At 59.6% G+C, this 22,062-nt stretch overlaps 2 protein-coding genes across 2 annotated transcripts in view; one reads left to right on the plus strand and one right to left on the minus strand.

Annotated features, from left to right (window-relative positions):
* Nucleotides 1–2,133, minus strand: part of PPP1R37 (protein phosphatase 1 regulatory subunit 37) — a 155,550-nt gene extending 153,417 nt beyond the window's left edge. Inside the window, exon 1 of the mRNA XM_044988816.1 lies at nucleotides 1,301–2,133. Within this exon, the coding sequence (XP_044844751.1) occupies nucleotides 1,301–2,117 (817 nt within the window). The 5' untranslated portion in view covers nucleotides 2,118–2,133. The remainder of the gene's footprint in view (nucleotides 1–1,300) is intronic.
* A 3,555-nt stretch (nucleotides 2,134–5,688) lies between these two features.
* Nucleotides 5,689–18,870, plus strand: LOC123350512 (syntaxin-binding protein 2-like). The gene is made up of 12 exons (XM_044989127.1): nucleotides 5,689–5,714; nucleotides 8,123–8,449; nucleotides 8,596–8,703; nucleotides 9,431–9,488; nucleotides 10,022–10,087; nucleotides 11,799–11,879; nucleotides 12,207–12,342; nucleotides 14,119–14,225; nucleotides 14,710–14,799; nucleotides 17,411–17,496; nucleotides 17,996–18,153; nucleotides 18,709–18,870. The coding sequence occupies exons 1-12, from the start codon at nucleotides 5,689–5,691 to the stop codon at nucleotides 18,786–18,788; spliced, it is 1,323 nt and encodes a 440-aa protein (XP_044845062.1). The 3' UTR covers nucleotides 18,789–18,870.
* Nucleotides 18,871–22,062: the final 3,192 nt, after the last annotated feature.

The raw sequence follows: 22,062 nt of genomic DNA on the forward strand, positions 1-22,062 counted from the left end.
CTCTAAAATGTCCAACGTGTTCATTAAGATGTACAGTAGTTTAACTTCAAAGTAGCCCAGAGATTAGTACAAGACTCCAACTGTTTCATTAGTTAGAAATGCTGACAGAATTTGTCCCTGGTGCACTTATCACTTTGAGCACAATGGGTAGAGACAGTCACTAGACAATGAGACACCTCTCACATACATTAAAAACAAATGAACGTTATTTTATTTCCATTGGGAAAAAGTTACTCTATGTCTTGAGCTTCCAGCGTACCAGCTAGTGGCCAGGTTTAATGAATATAATAGAACACAATATCCTTTGCATTGATTTGAAATGTCATTTCTAAGAGGCTGAACACACCATTCTTTACTTCAGCAACTAGATGCCAGAATCCTATCAAAAACTTAATCCCTCCTTCAAAAAGCTACACCCAAAATCCATTTCTAGAAAATAATATGTGAAGCAATTCTATTTTAGCCACTTTGAAATTCCATTAACCTGGGTAAAAGCAGAAAGCAAACATTAAGTAAAATCTGGTTGATAAATATGACAAACGCACTGAAAATATGAATTTAATATACACTATGAGGTGAACGTTGGTTTTGCATTACTAAGTCATTACTTCTGTAAATAGTTTAAAGATATTAGCAGTTACTGTCAAATAAGCATATCTGCATTAAATAACAGTTGCAATCTCCCTTTGTAATTCTACGATAAATCATTACAAAGTGGAAAGATCACTAGTTTCTTTACATTTCTGGAAGCACATATTTGCTCGTTTCATAAGTCAGTTATGCAAAAAATAGAAAAAAAACCAACATGGGGTCTTGCTAAGGAAGGGGGCATCATTTCTACAGCTCCACAGTGTGAAAAAGGTGTGCTACTGACACTGGGTAATATTATTTCAAGGCTTCAATCCTATGTGGATCAGGAAAGGGCTTAAAACAGTGCAGAATGTTCAGTTACATTAAAAGGTTTGCATATAACTAATAAATATCAGGTTAGCACTCAGTTCTTGCCATTGGATCCTAATTATTGTTTGTAATTTTTATAAAGTTCATGTGTGCACTCAAAGCACCAGAGGAATATATTTTTATGAACTGAAACAAACTGCATAGTTTTGTTTAAATATGCTTAATAGAAAACTAATCTTTGAGTATCCTGTTATACCACAAATGTCAACATATTTGTGTCCTGTTTTGTTTGGGAACAATTCTACAAAAACATTTGAATAGACCTTCAGTGAAGTTAACAGAATTATTCATATGATATACAATTTCCAGCCCCAGGAAAAGAGCATTTTTAAAAGTTTACCATGTCTCCAAGGATCTTTAGGCTCCAGAGACCCAGACACTATGTCCTCATCCGAAGGAAACGTTACCCGCTTTGCCCCATGCTTGAGTTTTCCATCTTCAGAAGGTGGAGAAGCCTCCACTTTTTGGTCACCCCCTGGACTCTCTGGACTTGGGGCTTCTGAGTCCAAAGAAGAGTTACAGGAAAGTGGAGATACCAACTTTTCCTGTGAGGGGGAAAGAGGGGCCTGCAGCAGACATTTTTCATTTCCCCCGGGACATCCGCTGGCGTTAGCAGCAACCTCTGGCAAGTTTCTCCTCTCTGCAGCCAAGTGAGGGTTACAAGAGGCATCCTCATTCGCTGAAAATGCTTCCTGAAGTGGATGGTTCACGACCAAAGAAGTCTCTGTCCCCTGTAACCGTTCCTCTCCCAGATCTAAGCCCCCCGGCTCCTTCAAGTCCCTCTTTGCAGAAGACACAGTGGCATGGTCCACCATTTCCCCGCTGGGAGCGTTTCCTGAAGCCGGTGAGCTGGGTGTTGAGGGAAGGATCTCCGCATCCAGATGGGAGAGGAGAGCCAGGCCCAAACTTTCCTGGAGTTTCACCCCCATTTGGTCTCCAGCAGCTTCCTCTCCCTTCTGCGAGGCAGCCCAGGGCTCAAAACCGCCTAGTGTCTCCTCCGCCTCCTGCGGTCCCGGGGGCGGCAGCAACAGCAGCAGCCGGTCCCCCTCAGCAGCGCTCCCCGGCTGCATGGGGGGGACCTGCACACACTCCATGGCGGCACTCGCGGGGCAGGCACGGCGTGCGGGGGGCACCGGGGCTCCCGCTCCCCTCCTCATGCGGGCCCAGGAGGCATTACCCCGGGGGCGCCCCCGCCCCGCACCGCCGCACCAGCGCTCTGGGCCCGGCCCCGGGCCGCTACCCGCCCTGCGCGCCGAGGTCTCCCCGGCCGGGCTGAGGGGCCCCGGCTGGGCTCGGCCGGCAGCGGGTGCAGAGCAGGCCGCGCCCCGGAAAGCCGCCGCCGCCCCCGCCGAGCGCAGCCGCGGACTGGTGCGGACCCGGGAGAAGCCGCCGCCAGCAGAGTGCGCCAGCCACCTGCCCATCCGCGGCAGCACTTTCTCCAAGGAGTTGGGCGCGAACCGCCTGCGCGGCGCTGCTTCCACCCCGCCCGGCACCTCGGAGGGGCTCCTGCGGCCCTGGCTTGCTCACGGAGCCAGCCCGCCACCGCGGGGCGCTCTTTGGACTGCTCCGCCTGGTGGCGAATCAGCGGCTGGAATTCCTTAAACACACACACACACACGGCGGCGGCTGCCGTGGCCTAGTGAAGATGTCTGCCGCTTCGGCGCAGCACTTTCAACGCAGAGACTCCGGGATGGAGCCGCCTTCAGGCGCCGGGGAATGGGCTCAGCTATCCCTGCAACAACAACCCACGCGGCGGGCGCTGGTCTCCGCTGGAGATCGGGGACAGGGCGAATCTGCTGCTACTAATAAACAGAGTGCGGATAATACCCAGCCTCACGTGATCCTCCGGCATTTCCCTGGCCAGCGCCAGGCGGGCTGCTGGCCCTTTAAATTAACTCCGGGGGGCGGGACCCAGGCGAGACCACACGCTGCGTAGCTCCCTGTCCCGCGGCGCGTCATGAGGCTCCGCCCCAGCAGCCCCCAGCTCGTTCTCAGCGGGGGACAGTGAGGGGGTGGGGGTGTCTCTGGTGTGTACGGCCAGTGTGTGAATCCGTGTGTGTGTGTCTGTTCTGCACAGCCTCTGTATGTGTGAATCCGTGTGTGTGTGTTCTGTACAGCCAGCGTGTGTGTGTGTCTGTTCTGTACAGCCAGCGTGTGTGTGAATCCGTGTGTGTGTGTCTGTTCTGTACAGCCTGTGTGTGTGTGAATCCATGTGTGTGTGTGTGTTCTGTACAGCCAGCGTGTGTGCGTGTGTGTCTGTTCTGTACAGCCAGCGTGTGTGTGAATCCGTGTGTGTGTGTCTGTTCTGTACAGCCTGCGCGTGTGTGAATCCATGTGTGTGTGTCTGTTCTGTACAGCCAGCGTGTGTGTGAATCCGTGTGTGTGTCTGTTCTGTACAGCCTGTGTGTGTGTGAATCCGTGTGTGTGTGTGTGTCTGTTCTGTACAGCCTGCGTGTGTGTGAATCCATGTGTGTGTGTGTCTGTTCTGTACAGCCTGCGTGTGTGTATGTCTGTTCTGAACAGCCTGCGTGTGTGTGAATCCGTGTGTGTGTCTGTTCTGCACAGCCAGCGTGTGTGTGAATCCGTGTGTGTCTCTCTCTTCTGCACAGCCAGCGTGTGTGTGAATCCATGTGTGTGTCTCTTCTGCACAGCCAGCGTGTGTGTGAATCCGTGTGTGTGTCTGTTCTGCACAGCCAGCGTGTGTGTGAATCCGTGTGTGTGTCTGTTCTGCACAGCCAGCGTGTGTGTGAATCTGTGTGTGTGTCTGTTCTGCACAGCCAGCGTGTGTGTGAATCTGTGTGTGTGTCTCTGTTCTGCACAGCCAGCGTGTGAATCCATGTGTGTGTGTCTGTTCTGTACAGCCAGTGTGTGTGTGAATCCGTGTGTGTGTCTGTTCTGTACAGCCAGTGTGTGTGTGTGAATCCCTGCGTGCATCTCTCTCTCTCTCGCTGGGGTCTGTATGTTGTATATAGGCAGCATGTCTGTGTCTCCCTCTCCCTGTTGTGTGTTGCTAGTCTGTGTATGAATCCATGTGTATCACTCCCTCTCTGTTGTGTGTGTGGCTCGTATGTGTGAAACCATGTGTATGTATGTATCTGTTGTGTATGGCTTTTGTATGTGGCCAGTGTGTGTCTCTGTGTGAATCACTGCATGTCTCTCTCGTGTGTGTGAATCCCTGCATGCGTCTGTATGTGTGTGAATCCATGTGTGTGTGTCTCCCTCTCTCTGTCTTATGTGGCCACTGTGTGTGAATCCATGTGTGTGTGTCTATGTGAATCACTGCATGTCTCTCTCGTGTGTGTGTGGCTAGTGTGTGTGTGAATCCCTGCATGTCTCTCTCTCTCTCTCTCTCTCTCTCTCTGTATGTGTGTGAATCCGTGTGTGTGTGTCTCCCTCTCTCTGTCTTGTGTGGCCAGTGTGTGTGAATTCATGTGTGTGTGTCTCTCTCTCTGTGTGTGTGAGAATCCATCTGTGGTATGTGTGTGTGAGAATCCATCTGTGTGGCTCCCTGCATGTTTCTCCGTGTGTGTGTGTGTGTGAGAATCCGCGTGTCTCCCTCTGGGTGTGAGAATCCCTCTGTGCAGTTCTGACAAAAAGAATTCATCTGTGTATGTGTCTCCCTGTGTGTGTGTGAGAGAGAGAGAGAGAGAGAGAGAGAATGTGTGTATCAATCCATCTGTATGTGTCTCCCTCTGTGTGAGAGAATGCATTCGTGTGTGTGTGTGTGTGTGTGAGAGAGAGAGAGAGAGAGAGAGAATACATCTGTGTGTGAGAGATCAAATTATTGTGTGTGTTTGATGGTGATAAGGGGTTGCAACCACGTGGTTCAGCCCATGAACTTCCCAAAGACGTTTTAATGGTCGCTGCAAGGCCTGGGACAGAGCCGCGGGGGGGAGCACATGAGAAGTAGAAGGAAGGAGGAGCGATTTCGAACCTGCCTGGAGATCCTGGCGGGGGAGGGGTGGGGTCTAGACCTGCTTGGAGATCCTGAGGGGTTGGCAGAACAATAGCATTCCCTGTGTGGGGACTAATGGCCCCAGCCCTTCTCTAACACTGGCCGTGGGCAGATCTCAAAGTGCTCTACAAAGGCCAGTGTCCTTATCCCCTCTGTACAGATGGGGAAACCGAGGCACCGCCTGGGGAAGTGTGTGCCCAGCACAATCTCTCTGTTTATAAACAGGGCAGTTCGATCACAGAACTAAGCTTTGCACACGGAGCCTCTTCCACACCTGGACACTCCTGTCTGTGTGTGCTCCTACACCCATCCCCACGGTATCGGAACCTCACTAATGAATTCAGCCTCCCAGGGGAGGCGGGGTGGCCTGTGTTACAGATGAGAAACTGAGGCATGCAGGGAGTCTGCCAGAGCAGGATTAGAACCCAGCTCTCCTGAGCCTTAGCCACAAGTCAGCCCTGGCCTGTGGGCTCCCCCCAACTTCTGCCGTCCCCGTCCCACCCCCAGCAGAGGGGAGCTGCAAACCCACCCCGCCCTGGATTCTCGCACAAGAAACTCAGAGGTTCCTGTCCCCCTAGGAGAAGCAAAGTGATGTAAAATCCAAAGCCTGCCCAAATCTCTCCCTCCTGTTGCTTCTGCTCTTGCTTCCAGCCTTTGCCGAGCTGCTGGGAGACTGTGCACCTGTGGCCAACTGGGAATGTTTGTAATATCTTTTATGAAGCTGATGTGTGCCTCAGTTTCCCCTATATGTTGCATGGCTTCTCTGGCGGGACATGGGGGGGAAGGACTCTCAGGGAAGGTAAGAATCATGGTGTGTGAGGGGGTGTCACCTCCCTGTCTTGGTGAAATGAAGAGAATCCAACCCAGATCAGCTTGGGAGCCAGAAAGACCGTGCCAGCTCCAAGGGCTCCTGGCTGGACACTCCCAGCAGGGAATCGGAGCAGGGCCCCCAGCTCGAGAACACAGAGTTGGGAAGGTTTGAGCTGGGGGATAAGTGAGGGAAGCTGGGAGCTCTCGCCTGAGAACTGACCAAGGTCAGACTGAGGCCTGGTCTACACGAGGCAATTGGGTCAGTGTAACTGCGTCGCTCGGGGGCATGAGAAAGGCGGCGTCACTGAAGCGGCGCAGCTGCAGCGGTTTACATGTAGACACAGTGGTGAGCTGGAGCCGGTTCGCGGGAACCAGTTGTTAAATTTAGAAGCCCTTTTAGAACCGGTTGTCCTGTGCGGGAAAACCAGTTCTAAAAGGGCTTCTAAATTTAACAACCGGTAAGTTTAAGTGACCCAAGAGCGTAGCTTGGGGGGAGCAGCCGCTCCCCCTCAGCACATTACCTAAAAGTGGCACCTTAGGCGCCGACCCCGTGGGTGCTCCAGCTCCCCACCCCAGCCCCAGCTCACCTGTGCTCCGCCCCGCTTCTCCCCCACCCCCACCGCTTCCCGCAAATCAGCTGTTCACGTGGGAAGCCTGGGAGGGCTGAGAAGCAAGCAACGGCTTCGCGCACACCTGGCTGCCCAAACCGTCTACACAGGGAAGGGATTGACAGCATGCTTGTTAACCACCGGAGCTACTTGCTGCAGCAGAGCTGGCTCCAGCCTGCAGCCCCTGTCTGATCTGTGCTATTCTCAGGAGCTGGGAGGTGCTGGGGAGGTCAAAGTCCTGCTCCGTACACACCCTGCTGCTCTTACTCCTGTGAGTCCCCCCAGGGATATTCCTGAGGCTCTTGCCAAGCCTCCCTGTCACAGGTGTAAGCACTATCCCCATGTTACCCGGGGGAAACTGAGGCATGGAGCAGCGTGCCAGGAGTAGGTGGCAGAGGCAGGAATAGGAGCCAGGAGACCTGACTGCCCAGCCCCCTTCAATAGAATCCAGACAGCTCGCCCACCGCAGGGCCAGGAGTGCTGACTCAAACCCCTCTGCTCTAGGCAAGGTGGGGTGACCCAATGGTTAAGCCAGGCCCCATCTGCAGTCGGGTATCCCTCCAGCAGAGCCTAACTGGCAAAGGTGTGAGCAGAGTCCAGGGGTGGGGGGCATAGCAACCCACCCAGGCTGGGTAGGGCTGGAGAGCAATGATGGCTTCAGCTCTGGGGTCATGTCCCTGCTCTGCCCAGACTCCCTGTGTGACCTTGGGTGAGTCACCCAGCCTCTCTGGGCCTCCATCCCCCTCTGCAATGGGGTGACAGCGCTGCCCAGCCCCACGTGCATGGTTTGGGGGGAGGCAGGATGAAGCAATGATAGTGCTACAGTGGTGGGGGCCAGATACTCCTCCAAGAGAGGCGCTTCCCCGTCAGCCTCAACTAGGGTGACCAGAGAGCAAGTGTGAAAAATCAGGGCGGGGATGGGGGGTAATAGGAGCCTACATATGAAAAAGACCCCAAAATCAGGACTGTCCCTATAAAATCGGGACATCTGGTCACCCTAACCTCAACCCATTTACCCAGAGACTGTGGAGACCTGCCAGCGAGTGGGTGGTGACTGGTCCAAGGTTCTGCTTCTAAGTGTGGCTGAAAATCGGGCCATGTACTGAGGTGGGACAGTTGGGGAAGCGTCAGGGGCTGTACGTCTCAGCCCCCCCCAGACGGTCTGTGCTACCCAGCGAAGAGCAGACGCAGCCCCTTGCCGAGGTGCTCCTGGGTGAGCTTGGGTTCCACTGGGGCTGCTGGAGCTGGTTTCAGAGCCGCCTGCCATGGGAGCGCAGGGCTGGTCTCCTATCGCCACCTGCTGTGCCAAGAGAGCAGTGCATGCTGATCAGGCAGGGAGCAGGGGCTGGGCCAGCCCGCCCATGATGTGGGTCTGAGCTGCTGACCATTTGAGTGGCCTCTGTCCAACTGGATGCTGGGGGCCACCCAGGCTGGGAGCGGGGAGCTAGAGGCTCACATGGGGTCCCAGCTCAGATGCAAGGTGGGGCATCGGGATAACGTCCCATTGTCCCCCTCTGGGACCTTGTATCAAAGAGTCTCTGGGCCTGGTGTTGGTTAACGATAGACCAGCCAGGGCCTTCTGGTGTAGTTCCCCCGGCCCCCACGCAGCATATGGGGCAGGGGGCAGTCGGGGGGCTGCCTTGCAAGGGGCATGGTCCCGTTGGTGGAGAAGCACAAGCTGAGAGCGTGCTTGGGGGAGGGGGACATTGCTATTAGCACGAGGCAGGTGGCCTGTCCCTGCAGGGGGCGTTGCAGCACAGCTGAGTGGGGAGCTCTCCCTGCCGGTCAGGGCAGGACCCCAGGGCACGTCCCAGCTAGCTTGGGAGGTGTCTCTTGGCTTCCTGCTGGGGTTGGGGGCTGGGCCGCAGAGAGGGCAGGTGGTGAAGTTTCAGGCCACCAGGGACCGTTGGATTGTGCCGTGTGAGCCAGGCCAGGACCCCTCCGCCGGAGCAGGGGGTGACGGGTCTCTCTCTCCTTTGCCCCAGGGCCCCGACAAAGCCCGCTCTCAGCTGCTGATTGTGGACCGGAGCTTCGACCTGGTGTCCCCACTGCTGCACGAGCACACCTACCAGGCCATGGCCTACGACCTGCTCAGCATTGAGAACGACACCTACAAGTAGGGCCTGGCTGCCAGCAGGGGGCGCCCCGCACTCCTCCTCAGGCGGGCTGGGGGGGATGTGACCCAGGCACCTGCACTGCTCTGCAGCCCCCAGGCTTGGGGGAGGGGTGCCGCAGTCTGACCCCATCTCCCCTCCCCCGCAGGTACGAGACGACAGGGACCAGCGTCTCGCGGGAGAAGGAGGCGCTGCTGGACGAAAACGACGAACTCTGGGTGCAGCTACGCCACATGCACATCGCTGATGTCTCCAAGTGAGCGCGCTCAGCCCTGCCCCTGACACGCCCCTCAGTGCCCCACCCATCCCTTGGACACTCCCCACCGTGCCCCACCCAGGGCCAGAACCCATCCCCTTCAGACACACCCCTCCCCACCCTGGGGCCCCCTCGGACACACCCCTCCCCTTCCCTTCCCACCCTGCTCCCCCTTGGATACACTCCTCTCCCACCCAGTGCAGGGACACCCCCCGCAACACACCCCTCTCCTGCTCACTGCCAGGACTCCCCTCCCCCTCCCACCCAGTGCTGGGGCTGGTCCCTCAGACATGCTCCTTTTTGAGTGCTGAGACCTCCTGGACCCAGCCCCTCTCCCCAAAGGACCCCTGAGTGCTCCCTTCCAGAGCCACTGTCTGCAGCTCCTCTCGGGGATCCCCTTGGACACTGTCTTCCCCCGATCCCAGGATCTCCCCATGCGCCTCACAGTCCCCTTGAGGGAGTCCCTCACCAACCTCCTGCTGGGCCTGCCGCTGCCCCCAGACCACCCAGCAAGGCGCCAGGAGCCCCCAGAGGTGCACTGAACTCTCTGCCTTGGGGTAACTTGGGAAGAGCCCCCCCCTAACTCCCCCGGCCCCATCTGAGGCTCTCGAGGCAAAAAACCCTGGTGCTGTGGGGCGGGGGGCTCTATCACCTGTAGTATAGGACAGGGCGCCCCCTACCTTCAAGGCAGTGCCTGGCTTCAGTCTGACCCCTCTCCCTGCTGCAGGAAGGTGACGGAGCTGCTGCACACCTTCTCTGAGAGCAAGAGGCTGACCACGGACAAGGTGCGGCGGGGGCTGTGGGGGGAGCGATTGGGAAGTCCAGGATGGGGGGACCCATCCCACTGCCATTGATGGGGAGGGGAGGCTGCTCTGCTGCCCCAGGAGGCCTTGGCGGAGGTGGGGCTGTCCCATTGCTCCCAGGGTTTGCCTGTAAAGGGCTAAGAAGTGTATGTGGAGCCCCCTGCCAGAGCTCTGGAACTCCCCACGGTGTGGGAGGGCAGAGGCCCATGGGGCGGGGTCAGACAGCAGGATCGGGGCCGTGCAGGAAGAGCTGCAGAGAGCCAACGCTGGCATCTCCCCGGCCTGCTGCCGCTTTACACCTCAGGGGCGCTCGGGTTGCGGGGCTCCTGTCTTATTCCAGCTCGCCTGGGAAGAGCAGGTCTAACCCAAGCCGCAGCTACGTGTGGCCTGAGTGACCCGCCCTGGCCCTGGCATGCGTGGCTGGGCTGCTGTGGCTGGCCTCAGGCGAGGCCTCTGCCCCGCAGGGGGCTCCGTGCACTGGGAGGGGCCGGGATCTCACCACTGCCTCCCTCCAGGCCACCATCAAGGACCTGTCCCAGATGGTGAAGAAGTTGCCTCAGTACCAGAAAGAGCTGAACAAGGTAACGGGGCTGGGGCTGTTAGTGGGCGGGGGGCAGGGCATTCAGCGGGGCTGTTGGGGGGCAGGGTGCTCTGTGGGGCTGGTGAGGCACAGTAGGGACTCTCTGGGGGGCAGGGCACTCTGGGGCACTCCGCTTTACTGCCTGATGAGAGCTGCTGACCTGTCCCGTCGGGCAGAGCCATTTCCCCCCCAGGTGCTGTGTGGCACCATGGGCAGCAGCAATGCCCCAGCAATGGCAGCGCTGGGGTAACGCCCACGCCTTGCTGCTGCAGCTCTCAGGAGATGGCCTTGGTGGGCTTCCAAACCAGCCCGTTGGAGCCACTCCTGGTGCCACTGGGCCATGTGCCAATGGAAAGCTCCTGGCCACTGGCACAGGTACCCTGACACCTGCTGGTCTCCAAGCCCCCAGCCTCGTGGTGGCTAACAGAGAAACCATGGGCTGCTTTAGAATCATAGAATCATAGAATCATAGAATCTCAGGGTTGGAAGGGACCTCAGGAGGTCATCTAGTCCAACCCCCTGCTCAAAGCAGGACCAAACCCAACTAAATCATCCCAGCCAGGGCTTTGTCAAGCCTGACCTTAAAAACCTCTAAGGAAGGAGATTCCACTACCTCCCTAGGTAACCCATTCCAGTGCTTCACCACCCTACTAGTGAAAAAGTTTTTCCTAATATCCAACCTAAACCTCCCCCTCTGCAACTTGAGACCATTACTCCTTGTTCTGTCATCTTCTACCACTGCGAACAGTCTAGATCCATCCTCTTTGGAACCCCCTTTCAGGTAGTTGAAAGCAGCTATCAAATCCCCCCTCATTCTTCTCTTCTGCAGACTAAACAATCCCAGTTCCCTCAGCCTCTCCTCATAAGTCATGTGCTCCAGCCCCCTAATCATTTTTGTTGCCCTCCGCTGGACTCTCTCCAATTTATCCACATCCTTCTTGTAGTGTGGGGCCCAAAACTGGACACAGTACTCCAAATGAGGCCTCACCAGTGCTGAGTAGAGGGGGATGATCACATCCCTTGATCTGCTGGAAATGCCCCTACTTATACAACCCAAAATGCCATTAGCCTTCTTGGCAACAAGGGCACACTGTTGACTCATATTCAGCTTTTCGTCCACCGTAACCCCTAGGTCCTTTTCTGCAGAACTGCTACCCAGCCATTCGGTCCCTAGTCTGTAGCAGTGCATGGGATTCTTCCGTCCTAAGTGCAGGACTCTGCACTTGTCCTTGTTGAACCTCATCCTATTTCTTTTGGCCCAATCCTCTAATTTGTCTAGGTCCCTCTGTATCCTATCCCTACCCTCCAGCGTATCAACCACTCCTCCCAGTTTAGTGTCATCTGCAAACTTGCTAAGGGTGCAGTCCACACCATCCTCCAGATCGTTAATGAAGATATTGAACAAAACCGGCCCCAGCACCGACCCTTGGGGCACTCCGCTTGATACCGGCTGCCATCTAGACATGGAACCATTGATCACTACCTTTGGAAGGTGCTTTCTCCTCCTGATCCTCCCCTCCAGCTGCCCCGCTCCACCCCAGAGGTGGCAGCACATCAATGCTGGGCAAAACAATCCCTATATACTGGCCTTATACAGCCGGTTGGGGCTGCCCCTCTGGCCGAGGGGCCCTCCTTGGGGGTTGGGGGGTGCAGGTGCTCTGGACCAGCCGGTGATGCGGTAAACTCCCCCATGCCCTGGTCTCTCCCCGCAGTACGCCACACACTTGAACCTGGCTGAGCACTGCATGCAGCACTTCATAGGATCGGTGGAGAAGCTGTGCGGCGTGGAGCAGGTGGGTGTGTGGGCAGAGCCTGGCTGGGGGGCAGAGTCTGGCTCATGACTCAGCCCGGAGAGAGGGGTCTCAGACCCACAGGCTCGCTGGAGCCAGGGCCAGCCCCACCATGCAGCACCAGGGGTGCAGAAGGGGGACATGGTGCTCGGGTTACTCCCTGGGGGCCTGTTGCTCACCCCAGGGGGAGCTGACCCCAGGGAGGAGGGGGCCCTGGCACAGGGGGTAGGCGAGCTGTGGTCTGTGGGGCTGTCGCGTCTCCCATCCTGCTGCTGCAAGGCGAGAGGAAGCGGAGCGGCCTGACCTGGGCCTTGTGTGTTCGCCCCGCAGGACCTGGCCATGGGGATGGACGTGGATGGGAAGAAGATCAAAGACCCCATGAAGATCATCGTGCCCGTCCTGCTGGACCCCAGCGTGCAGGCCTACGACAAGCTCCGCATCATCCTGCTCTACATCTTGAACAACGGTAACGCCACAGGCCTGCAGGGGGCAGCACTGGGGGGCCTGCTGCTGCAGGGGGCACCCCTGGAGGCAGTGCCCAGGTCGGTGGGGCTGGGGGGGAATAGCACTACTTAGACTGGCACCCCCCCAGCCATGCTGGGTGCCTCCTGGCCAGCTGCTTCCCGGGGCTTGTGTCCAGCCTGGCTCTACGGCCCTGTCTCCCCTCTGCCCACCTCTCGGTGCCTGCGAGCGGCCTTTGCTCCCTGCTGCTGCCTTCCCAGCAGTGTCCACCCTCCACACTCCCCCCAGCCCGTTCTCTGCAGGGAGGGGAAATGGAGACACACACCCGGAGCAGCCCCCCGGCTCGTTCTCTGCAGGGAGGGGAAATGGAGACACACACCCGGAGCGGCCCCCAGGCCCATTCTCTGCAGGGAGGGGAAATGGAGACACACACACGGAGCGGCCCCCAGGCCCATTCTCTGCAGGGAGGGGAAATGGAGACACACACCCGGAGCAGCGCCCAGCCCGTTCTCTGCAGGGAGGGAGGGAGGGGACGCACGCCCTGAGCAGTCCCCGCCCGTACTCTGCAGGGAGGGGGATGGAGACACACACCCGGAGCAGCCCCCTGGCCCGTTCTCTGCAGGGAGGGGGATGGAGACACACACCCGGAGCGGCCCCCCGGCCCGTTCTCTGCAGGGAGGGGAAATGGAGACACACACCCGGCGCGGCCCCCCGGCCCGTTCTCTGCAGGGAGGGGGATGGAGACACACACCCGGAGCGGCCCCCCGGCCCGTTCTCTGCAGGGAGGGGGATGGAGACACACACTCAGAGCAGCCCCCTGGCCCGTTCTCTACAGGGAGGGGGATGGGGAGACACACCAGGAGCAGCCCCCCGGCCCGTTCTCTGCAGGGAAGGGGAACATCCCTCCCTTCCTGCAGGCTGTTCAGACACCATGTTCTGCCTCTGAGCCCCCTGCGACCAGTTCCCTGCCCACCCCTTGTGTCCTCCCTGGACCAGCTCCCTGCTTCTTGCTGCATCCAGCCCCTTCCCCCAGCTCACCAGGGCCTGGGGAATCTCCCTGACCCTGACATTGGCACAGTCCCTCTTCCCCCATCGGTTCCTGCCCCATGCTGGCTCGGTGGGGCAGGGCCCTGCTCCGGGACCCTTCCTGTAACCCTGCTCAGGCACGGCCCCTGCGCCCATTGCCCAGGCCAGGTGCCCTCATGTGGCTCCTCTGGCTGCCCAGTTTCCTGGCCAGGGGGTGCTGTGGAGTTGCCAGGCCTCCCCCTCTGCACTAAGCAGCAGTAAATGGTTTGGGGGGGTTGCCCTCCCTCCAGCTCAAGGCCTCACAGCCTTAAAGAGCCAGACCTCGGCTCTGACACTGCACCTGACTGGCTGCAGAAGGGGGAGCCCAGATTGGGGGAGGGGGGCTCCCACTGCACTGCCAGGGGGAGCTAGAGAGACCCCTGCCCCCAGCGCTGAGAGAACCTGTGGAGGCAGGAGCAGCAAGAACCTGAATTCAATCATTAACTGTCTGGGATCCAGTGGGTTAGAGCGGATGGTGCTGGGAGCCAGGACTCCTGGGTTCTACCCCCAGCTCTGAGAGGGGAGTGGGGTCTAGTGGTTAGAAGGGGGCTGGGAGCCAGGACTCCTGGGTTTATCCCCAGCTCTGAGAGGGGTGGGAAGAGCAGGATCTCAGGATTTGATCGGGGAACTAGGACTCCTGGGCCACGGACTGAATGTGCCTGGGCTGTGGGTGCGTCCCAGGGGTGCTAGCGCTGACCTGTCTCTCCCCATGCAGGTGTGAGCGCGGAGGCCATCAGCAGGCTGATCCAGCAAGCCAGCATCCAGCAGCAGGGTGACATCATCTACAACATGGAGCGCCTGGGCACCTCCTTCATGCCTGGGGTAAGGGACTGGGGCCAGGGGCCGGTAGCTGTACCCATGCCAGGGGGCAGATCTGGGAAGCCCAGGCCATCCTGGGGGTGCGCCCCTATGGCAGTGACCTACTCCCAGCAGAGGTGGCCTCTGTCCCTGTACAGTGGGGTGACGCCCTCCCCATATGAGGGTGACCCCTGAGTTACTCCCCATCTGGGGTGACCCCTTCTGCCCCTGCAGAGGACCCTGGGGGTCAGGACCTCAGATCACCAGGGATCTGGTGACCACTGCATGGGGTGGCCATGCGGCAAATTGGGGGCAAACTCTGTCCTCCCATCAGTCTCTCTCCCCTCCTGTCTCTCTCGCTCAGTGATCCATTCTGTTCTTTTCTCTGCCTCTCCCCTGCCAGCCCGGCTGGAGCGACTCAGATAGGCCGCGCTCTCCCTGTCTGCCCCCATTCCCACCCCGCACCCCCTCCCTGCTGCCTCTCACCCCCTCTCCCTTCCTCCCCCAGAGTGGGCAGCTGCAACCCAAGAGGAAGGTGCGGCTGGAGTCCACCTACCACCTCTCCCGCTGGACCCCCAGGCTCAAGGACGTCATGGAGGTACCTGGCCATCTGCTTCCTGGCCTTAGGGGTGGGGGGTCACACCTGGCAGGCTGGGCCCAAGGGAGTGGGGCTGGTTTGGGGTCAGCCATGTGTAGAGCCCTGCATATCCGCGCACCATTTCTGCAGATAGTGGATCGGCTGCAGAGACAACCAGGTCAGTCTCTACTCCCCAGCAGCGCCTGGCCCACAGCATCCGGCTCATGCAGCCCGGGGGGCGCAGCGCGCTCGGGGCCGCCAGCCAGCAGCCAGTGGCTGTCCGGCACCCATTTGCCCCACTGCGCTGCTTCCTGTCCTGCAGGTCGAGCAGCACCAGCGTCCCCACCAGCTCCTGGGCAGCAGGATTTGGGATTGGAGCGGGCGGGGCCCCTGCACCAAGGGTGACCAGATGTCCCGATTTTATAGGGACAGTCCCAATATTCAGGACTTTTTCTTATATGGGAACCTATTACTCCCCACACTCTGTCCCGATTTTTCATACTTGCTGTCTGGTCACCATACCAGGGCCCCACCCCTCCACCCCACTGTGATGCAATATGCTCTGCTGCTGTCGTGTACCATCACTCGTGACCCCCCAGAAACATCACTTGATAAGACACCCCTTCCCCCATCCCCCACCCCCTCCACGCTGCCCCCACCCCCTCCACGCTGCCCATTCTCGAGAGCCCGCCCCCGCGCTGCCCCTTCTTGAGACCCCACCCCCACATTGCCCCTTCTTGAGACACACCCCCACGCTACCCCTTCTCCTCAAGACCCTGCCTCCTCCACGCTGCCCCTTAACCTCAGTCCCCACCCTCGCGCTGCCTCTTCCCTGCAAGACCTCCTTCCCCTCCCCCCCACCCCCCAACTATCCCTTGTGAGCGCATCCTGCTGCTGGTGAGGATGTGGATAGAGGTAAAAGACGGCTAGTGCAGTGGTCTCCAAAGTGGGGTGCGCAAGAGGATCCTTGGGGGTGCGCGGCAGGAGAGGCGCTTCGGGTGGGAGTCCACACGGCTTTTTTTTTTTTTTTGCTTTGGCACAAATGGTGGAGCCAGCGTGGCAGGGGGTGTGCGATCAGAAAAGTTTGGAGACCATTGGGCTAGTGGATCGCGGGCTGATGCAAATCCACATTTTTGTATCTGTGCAAGGCTCTAGCCATGTGAGGGGCTCATCAGAGAGCCCTCTCCTGCTGCCATCCTTAGGGACTTATATCATAGACTCGAGTGTTGGGGAGTTGTCTTACCCGGTGCTGCGATGCTGCCACCTCTGGGAGGGGGGGGCATGGGCGGTTTATACAGGGGTCCCTCACCAGGCCTGAATTCTTCCTGAGGAGTGGCAGGCAGCTGTTAACAGCCGCACAGCAACACTGCCTGGGAGTCTAGGGCAGGAGGTGATCAGTGTGTAGGGCTGGAAGTGCAGGGGATCCAGGCAGCACACTGTCATGACTGGTACTGGAATCTGAATGGCCGGCAGGGTCCTTGGCCTAACCTCCAGCGAGGAGCAGCTGTTTGACATTCATCTGAAGGACAAACTCTTGCAGCACAGTACTGGTCACTGACTGACCGGGGAGCGCGCCCCCTGCAGAGCCTCCCCACTCCCTGCAGTACAGAGCCCCCTAGCGCCGCACTGGGGCCAACACTGACTGACTGGGAAGAGCGCCCCCTGCTGAGCCCTCCCCCTCCCCGCTCCCTGCAGAACAGAGCCCCTTAGCGCCGCACTGGGGTCACAGAGCACCCTCTGCTGACTCACTAGCACCCCCCAGCACCCAGTGGCTTTTCCTTAGAGGTCTCCTGTCCAAGCACTGCCTGGGCCCAAACCTGCTTAGCTTGTGAGAGGTGACATGGTCGCTCCTTCCCCCCAACGCTTGCTGGGGCCTGAGCCCCTCGTCGCCCTGCCCTGTGGGGCACTCCTCAAGGGGGTGAGGGGAGCACATTTAGTTGCCTTCAGCCTACTGGCTTGGGGATCCTCCAGGCCAAGGATTAACCCCCTAGCCCGAGCTCCTGTCCCTGGTAGATCACAGGCGGGAGGCTCCCAGGCCCCTGCTCCAGCGCTGTGATGGTTCCTCCTGTGGGATTTTGGAGCAGGCAGTTGCGGTAGCCTCAATCCCATGGCTAATCCAATCAGGGGCGCTGCCCCCCCCCGCGCCAGCCGCAGCTCGTCAGGCCTTAAGCTTCCCTGTACAAGTCAACGCAGCGGATTCACAGCCTGGGCCCCCGCGTGGCTGGGACACACCTCATGGGGCAAGAGGCAGGGCCTGGATCTGCCTGCAGCATGGAAAGGGCACTGAGGGCAGCCTCCCCCCCCAAGTGAGGGGCCCTGGATCCAGCTGCAGGAGGTCTCTGCCCTCCCCATAACGATGGAGGGGTGGGGAGTTCACAGCAGGGCACTGAGCGGCTGAGGGGGATGTGGGGAGATGGGGGGCATCACTGGAGGAGTCCGTGTGCTCTTTGCTGGCTCCCCATGCGCCACCCCAGAAAGGGGGCCCCAGGCTGCTCCTCCCAGGGGTTGTCAATAATTCAGTGAGGAGCTGTCCCAGCCCTTCCCCCCAGTGGGGCCTGGCTTGGCCACCAGGTCCAAGGTTCCTGCTGCTTGGCCCCTGCTGACCTGTCCTCCCCCCTGCCCTCCCCACCAGGACATCACTGAGGACAGACTGGACAGGGAGCTGTGGCCCTTCCTCTCAGACCCGGTCCCTTCCACCAGCTCCCAGGCTGCTGTCAGGTAAGGCTGAGCCTGGCTGGGCTGTGGGGGGCAGAGCCCTGACATCCTCCCCCCTCCCCCCCCAGGGTGTAGGAGCCTCTGTGCCTGGGAGTGTGTGGCCAGGACCCGGCCCTCTACAGGGGAGGGGGTGCCCAAGAGCCTGGAGCCCTGGACCCCTCTCAGCATGTCTCCCGGCCCCCAGCAGTCCCTCAGCACACCAGGGCCCAGGATGGAGGGACGGGACTGGCCGGGCTGTACACAGCACCCCCAGCCCAGGGCAGGTGCCACCGTCCCCTACTCCCTCTTGCCGGCTTTGGGTCTCCTGTCCCACGGCCTTGGGCAGGGCCTGCCCCCCAGCCTCCTCGGGGCCCTGCCCTTCCATCTGGCATCCCTCAGCGAGCCCCTGGTCTCCACACTGCCCCTCTCTCCCCCCAGCACCTGCTTCTGGCTGTGCCCACCCCTCCACCTGGTATTCCCTCAGCGAGCCCCTGGTATCCACACTGCCCCTCTGTCCCCCCAGCACCCACTTCTGGCATTGGCACAAGAACAGGCCAGCGGCCGAGAACCTGACGGGCCAGCGCCTCATCATCTACGTGCTGGGTGGGGTGTCCATGTCTGAGATGCGCTGCGCCTACGAAGTGACCCAGGCCAGCGAGGGCAAGTGGGAGGTGGTGATCGGTGAGTGGGGCGAGTCCTGGTGGGAGGGCGGCTGGAATGCCCAGGTCAGGGACAGTCGGGACCCTCTGGGAGGTGGACACCCTAGAACCACCTGCCCAGCACCCACAGGGCACCCGTGCCACCCTCTGTCCTCCTGCACCCGGGGGGCCTGGGAACAGATGTGCTGGCCCCACCTGCCCGCAGCCCCACATGGCCTGTATCTAGCCACCTGATCTCCTGGCCTCTGGCTCCCCAGGGCTCTCCTTGCCCAGGGACCATGTGTGGGGGCCCAGTCAGACACCCCCAGAAACACCCATGGGGATATGGCTCACCCCCTGCACACACCCCTCTAAGACCCAAGGGTGAGGAACACTGTCAGCGGGTGGATTCTTGCCTGGCCATGCAGGGTACAGCGGTACGAGGGGTGCGGTGCCAGGCCGCGGTGGGTAGGAGGGGCTGTCTCCTCCCCCCCTGCACTAGAGCAGGGTCCAACTGCAAGGATGGGGGCGATGGTGATGCCAGCCTCATGCCTCCCCCACTGTGCCCACTGCTGCCAACCACCTGTCTCCCCCGCAGGTTCCAGTCACATCCTGACCCCCAGGCGCTTCCTGGATGACGTCCAAACCCTCGACCAGCTGGCCCCCGAGGAGGCCTAGAAGCAGCCCCCTCCTCCCAGAGACTCTGCCCCCCACAGCTCGCTGCCCCCAGCTCCACCTGCTTTTCTCAACAAGGCACCTTCCCCCCTACTCCTGGCTGTGGTGTCGGTTCTTGGGGGTGGGATGGGAGAGGGGCTGGGGGGACTCCCAGGCTGCTTGGCTGTTAGGGCAGGGGGCAGGCCAGCCCATTTGGATAATTGCTGTGCGGCTGCCAGGTGGGTGGGCGGCGGATTGGGGACACACAATTAAAATGCTGCAGCAGAGACATCTGCCCAACTGGCTGGTTTATGGGGGTGGGGAATGGGACACAGCCCCAATCTGGCCAGGGCAGGGCCACCAGTCTAGATGGAAGTGGGGTGGGAGGTGGGCAGAGCCTGCCCACAGGAGGAGGAGGGGAAGGGGGACACCAGTCCGACTTGGAGATCTTGAGGAAGGTGCAGTCACGGTTGCCCTTGATGGTGAAGATGAGGGGCTCCCCGGTCGGCACAGCCAGCTGGCCCACCATCCCGCCGGGCTGCGTCAGGAAGAGGCACACGTCCTCCGCCTTGTCAGTCATGTGCTGGTAGATGTGCAGGCAGCCCCACAGCATGAAGTAAAGGTTGACGTCCTGTTGGGGGGTGGGGCGGAGGATAGAGAGGAACGTCAGCCCCAGCACCAGGGTGAGGGGCAGGCCTGCCCCCAAGGTGCGCACCCACAGACAGGCTGCCAGGAGACCTGGGGGACAGCCTACAGCTCCAGCCGAGCCTGAACTCTCTGGAGCACCCCACTAACCTCAGCAGAGCCACAGCCCAGCATGAATACCCCCAGCTCCATGGCAACCAACCCCTTCCCCATTCCAGCTGTGCAGGGTTTAATGTTTCCTAGGCCTGAGTCCCAGCACCCGGGGGGAGGAAAGGGGGGGCTGCCATCCCACCTGCCCAATAGGCCTGCAGCCCCGGGGGGGGGGCACGCACAGGGAACCCCTGGCGAGGGCGCTGTAATGGGCTAACAAGGTGCAGAGGGAAGGGATGGGGTGCTCGGGGCAGGGCACTTGGGGGCAGCAGCCTCTGGATCCATTTGGTAGGAGCTGCAGGGAAGGCTCTCACGCCGCATGGGGAGAGGACAAAGGGGGACTGGAGGAATGGGACTCCAGTCCACCACCGTCATAGGCGCTGACTCTGTGGGTGCTCCAGGGCTGGAGCACCCAGGGGAAAAATTAGTGGGTGCTCTGCACCCACCGGCAGCCAAGCTTCCCCCCCAACCTACCTCACCTCCACCTCTGCCTCTTTCCCGAGCGGGCCGCGTCCCCACTCCTCTGCCTGCCTCCCAGTGCTTGCCAGTGTAACAAGCTCCAGGAGGGAAGGGGAGGAGCGGGAACGCAGCGCGCTCAAGGGAGGAGGTGGAGGTTGGCAGGGATTTGGGGAAGGGGTTGGAATAGGGGCAGGGAGGGGGCAGAGTTAAGGTGGGGACTTTGGGGAAGGGGTTCGAATGGGGGCAGGGCATGAGTGGGAGGGGGTAGGGCAGGGGTGTAGTGAGGACAGGGCCAGGCGCGGGGGGGGGCAGCACCCACCGGCGCCAGCAGACGTCAGCACCTATGGCCTCAGTGCCATTGACCTCCGCAAGGAGGGACTCGGCGTGAGAGGCTGAGGAAGCAGCAAGGCCCTGTGCTACTGGCAGACCAGGAGCCAGCTCATGCCAAGGCCCCGGGGCCTTACTGAACACTGACAAATGCAGAGCCAGGAACCAGGCTGGCTCACCAGTGTGTTCCCACTGTTAGAACAGATGTGAAGTTGATGCAAATGTGTTTGGTGTTTAGAAATGCTGGTCAGATGCTGATCTCACTTATCACATCACCAGAGCCCATGGTGTAGTTACATCAAGTATTTGCATTGTAAACCGTTATGGAGTCCCCGGGCGATGCTCTGGAACTGCCCCCCACAAAACCAGTCAGGACTTTGGGGAGCCTCCTCTCCCTTGGAGCAGACTGTCTCCAGGGCAAGAAGCTCACACGGCTTCACCTCCTGGGTCTCTCCTTGGAGCATTCAGCGTATGCCCCTCCGTGCACTTCCCACAGCGAGTCCCCCCCAGGCAGGGTCCTGGGGAAGCCACAGGATCCTGCACCCCCACTTCTCTTTGCAGTCAGACGGGACTCTTAGCCAGCCAGTAAAACAGAGGTTTATTTCGATGACAGGAACACAGGTCAAAACAGGTCTTGCCGCTATAGACAACAGGACCCCCTTTAGTTAGGTCCATCTGGGGCCCCCAGGGAGGCCACAGCCCTGTTGGGAAGCCCAAGCCCTGTCGGGGAGCCCCTCTCCATTTCCCAGCCAGCTTCAAACTGAAACTCCCTCCAGCCTCTCACTCAGTCTCCCCCCAGCTCCTCCTCCAGCCTTTGTCCAGTTTTCCAGGGCAGAGGTGTCACCTGGCCTCCAACCCCCCTCCTGGTTCTCAGGTTACGTGCTCAGGTATGCTCCCTTCCCCAAGGCATGTCCCAGCCCAACCCCCCTGCAACCTTCCCAGGTCAATACTCCCCACTCAGCATTCACATAACACAGCAAGAACATTCCCACTTCATCACATCTCTCCCCCCTTCGAGACCAAATTGAGCAGGGTCACTTCAGCCAGTGACCTGGGGAAGTTCAAACCTACCTACATTCCCATTGATGCCCCATCATCCCTCCCCCTTCCTGGGGGAGAATTACACCGGGCCCTTCCAGTTTCACGCCCCCCTTTAAGTTTGGTGTGCTCGAGGGCACTCGTAGTCTGCAGGTGGGAAGGCTTATGCAGCCTGTGTCATTTCCCCCCCTCCCCCCAATACTCCTGGGGGTTCAAACTGGGATGGGGTCTTTTCCCAGTGGCCCAGTCTGGAGGGCTGAGATTCAGGTTCTCTTGGTTAAGAGGCCCTCCTTTTGACCTTGGCCACTCTCTGGAAAGGTCCCTCTCTGTTGGGCAAGGGTCCTAAAGCCATTTTCCCCTTGTCTCAGGCCTTCCTCACCCTCTGGCAGGGGTCACAGGATTGGCAGTACTGTCGGACAGTAGTAAAGACCCCAGGCCAGTAAAAGTTCCGTAGCAGCCTCTGCTGGGTACGCCAGACTCCCTGGTGCCCTGAGAGGGGAATGTCATGGGCCCGGCCCAGCAGCTGGCAGCGATACTGCCGGGGTACCACCAGCTGCCTCCTGATTCCCCATGACTCCATTTCCCCTGGGGAAACCCATTCTCGGTACAGGAACCCCTGCTCCCACAGGAACCTTTTCCAGCAACCTCCCCACATGGTCTGTACCACACTGAGGTCAGC

This window comes from Mauremys mutica, chromosome 15, assembly GCF_020497125.1.
Source record: "Mauremys mutica isolate MM-2020 ecotype Southern chromosome 15, ASM2049712v1, whole genome shotgun sequence".
In the NCBI taxonomy this organism is placed as follows: Eukaryota; Metazoa; Chordata; order Testudines; family Geoemydidae; genus Mauremys; species Mauremys mutica.

Bases quoted from the DNA above. Each gene is read 5' to 3' on its own strand.
- LOC123350512 (XM_044989127.1), top strand. From the start codon at position 5,689: ATGGGGGGGAAGGACTCTCAGGGAAG. The intron at 8,450-8,595 runs GTAGGGCCTGGC...CCTCCCCCGCAG, and splicing joins ATTGAGAACGACACCTACAA to GTACGAGACGACAGGGACCA. The intron at 18,154-18,708 runs GTGAGTGGGGCG...TCTCCCCCGCAG, and splicing joins CAAGTGGGAGGTGGTGATCG to GTTCCAGTCACATCCTGACC.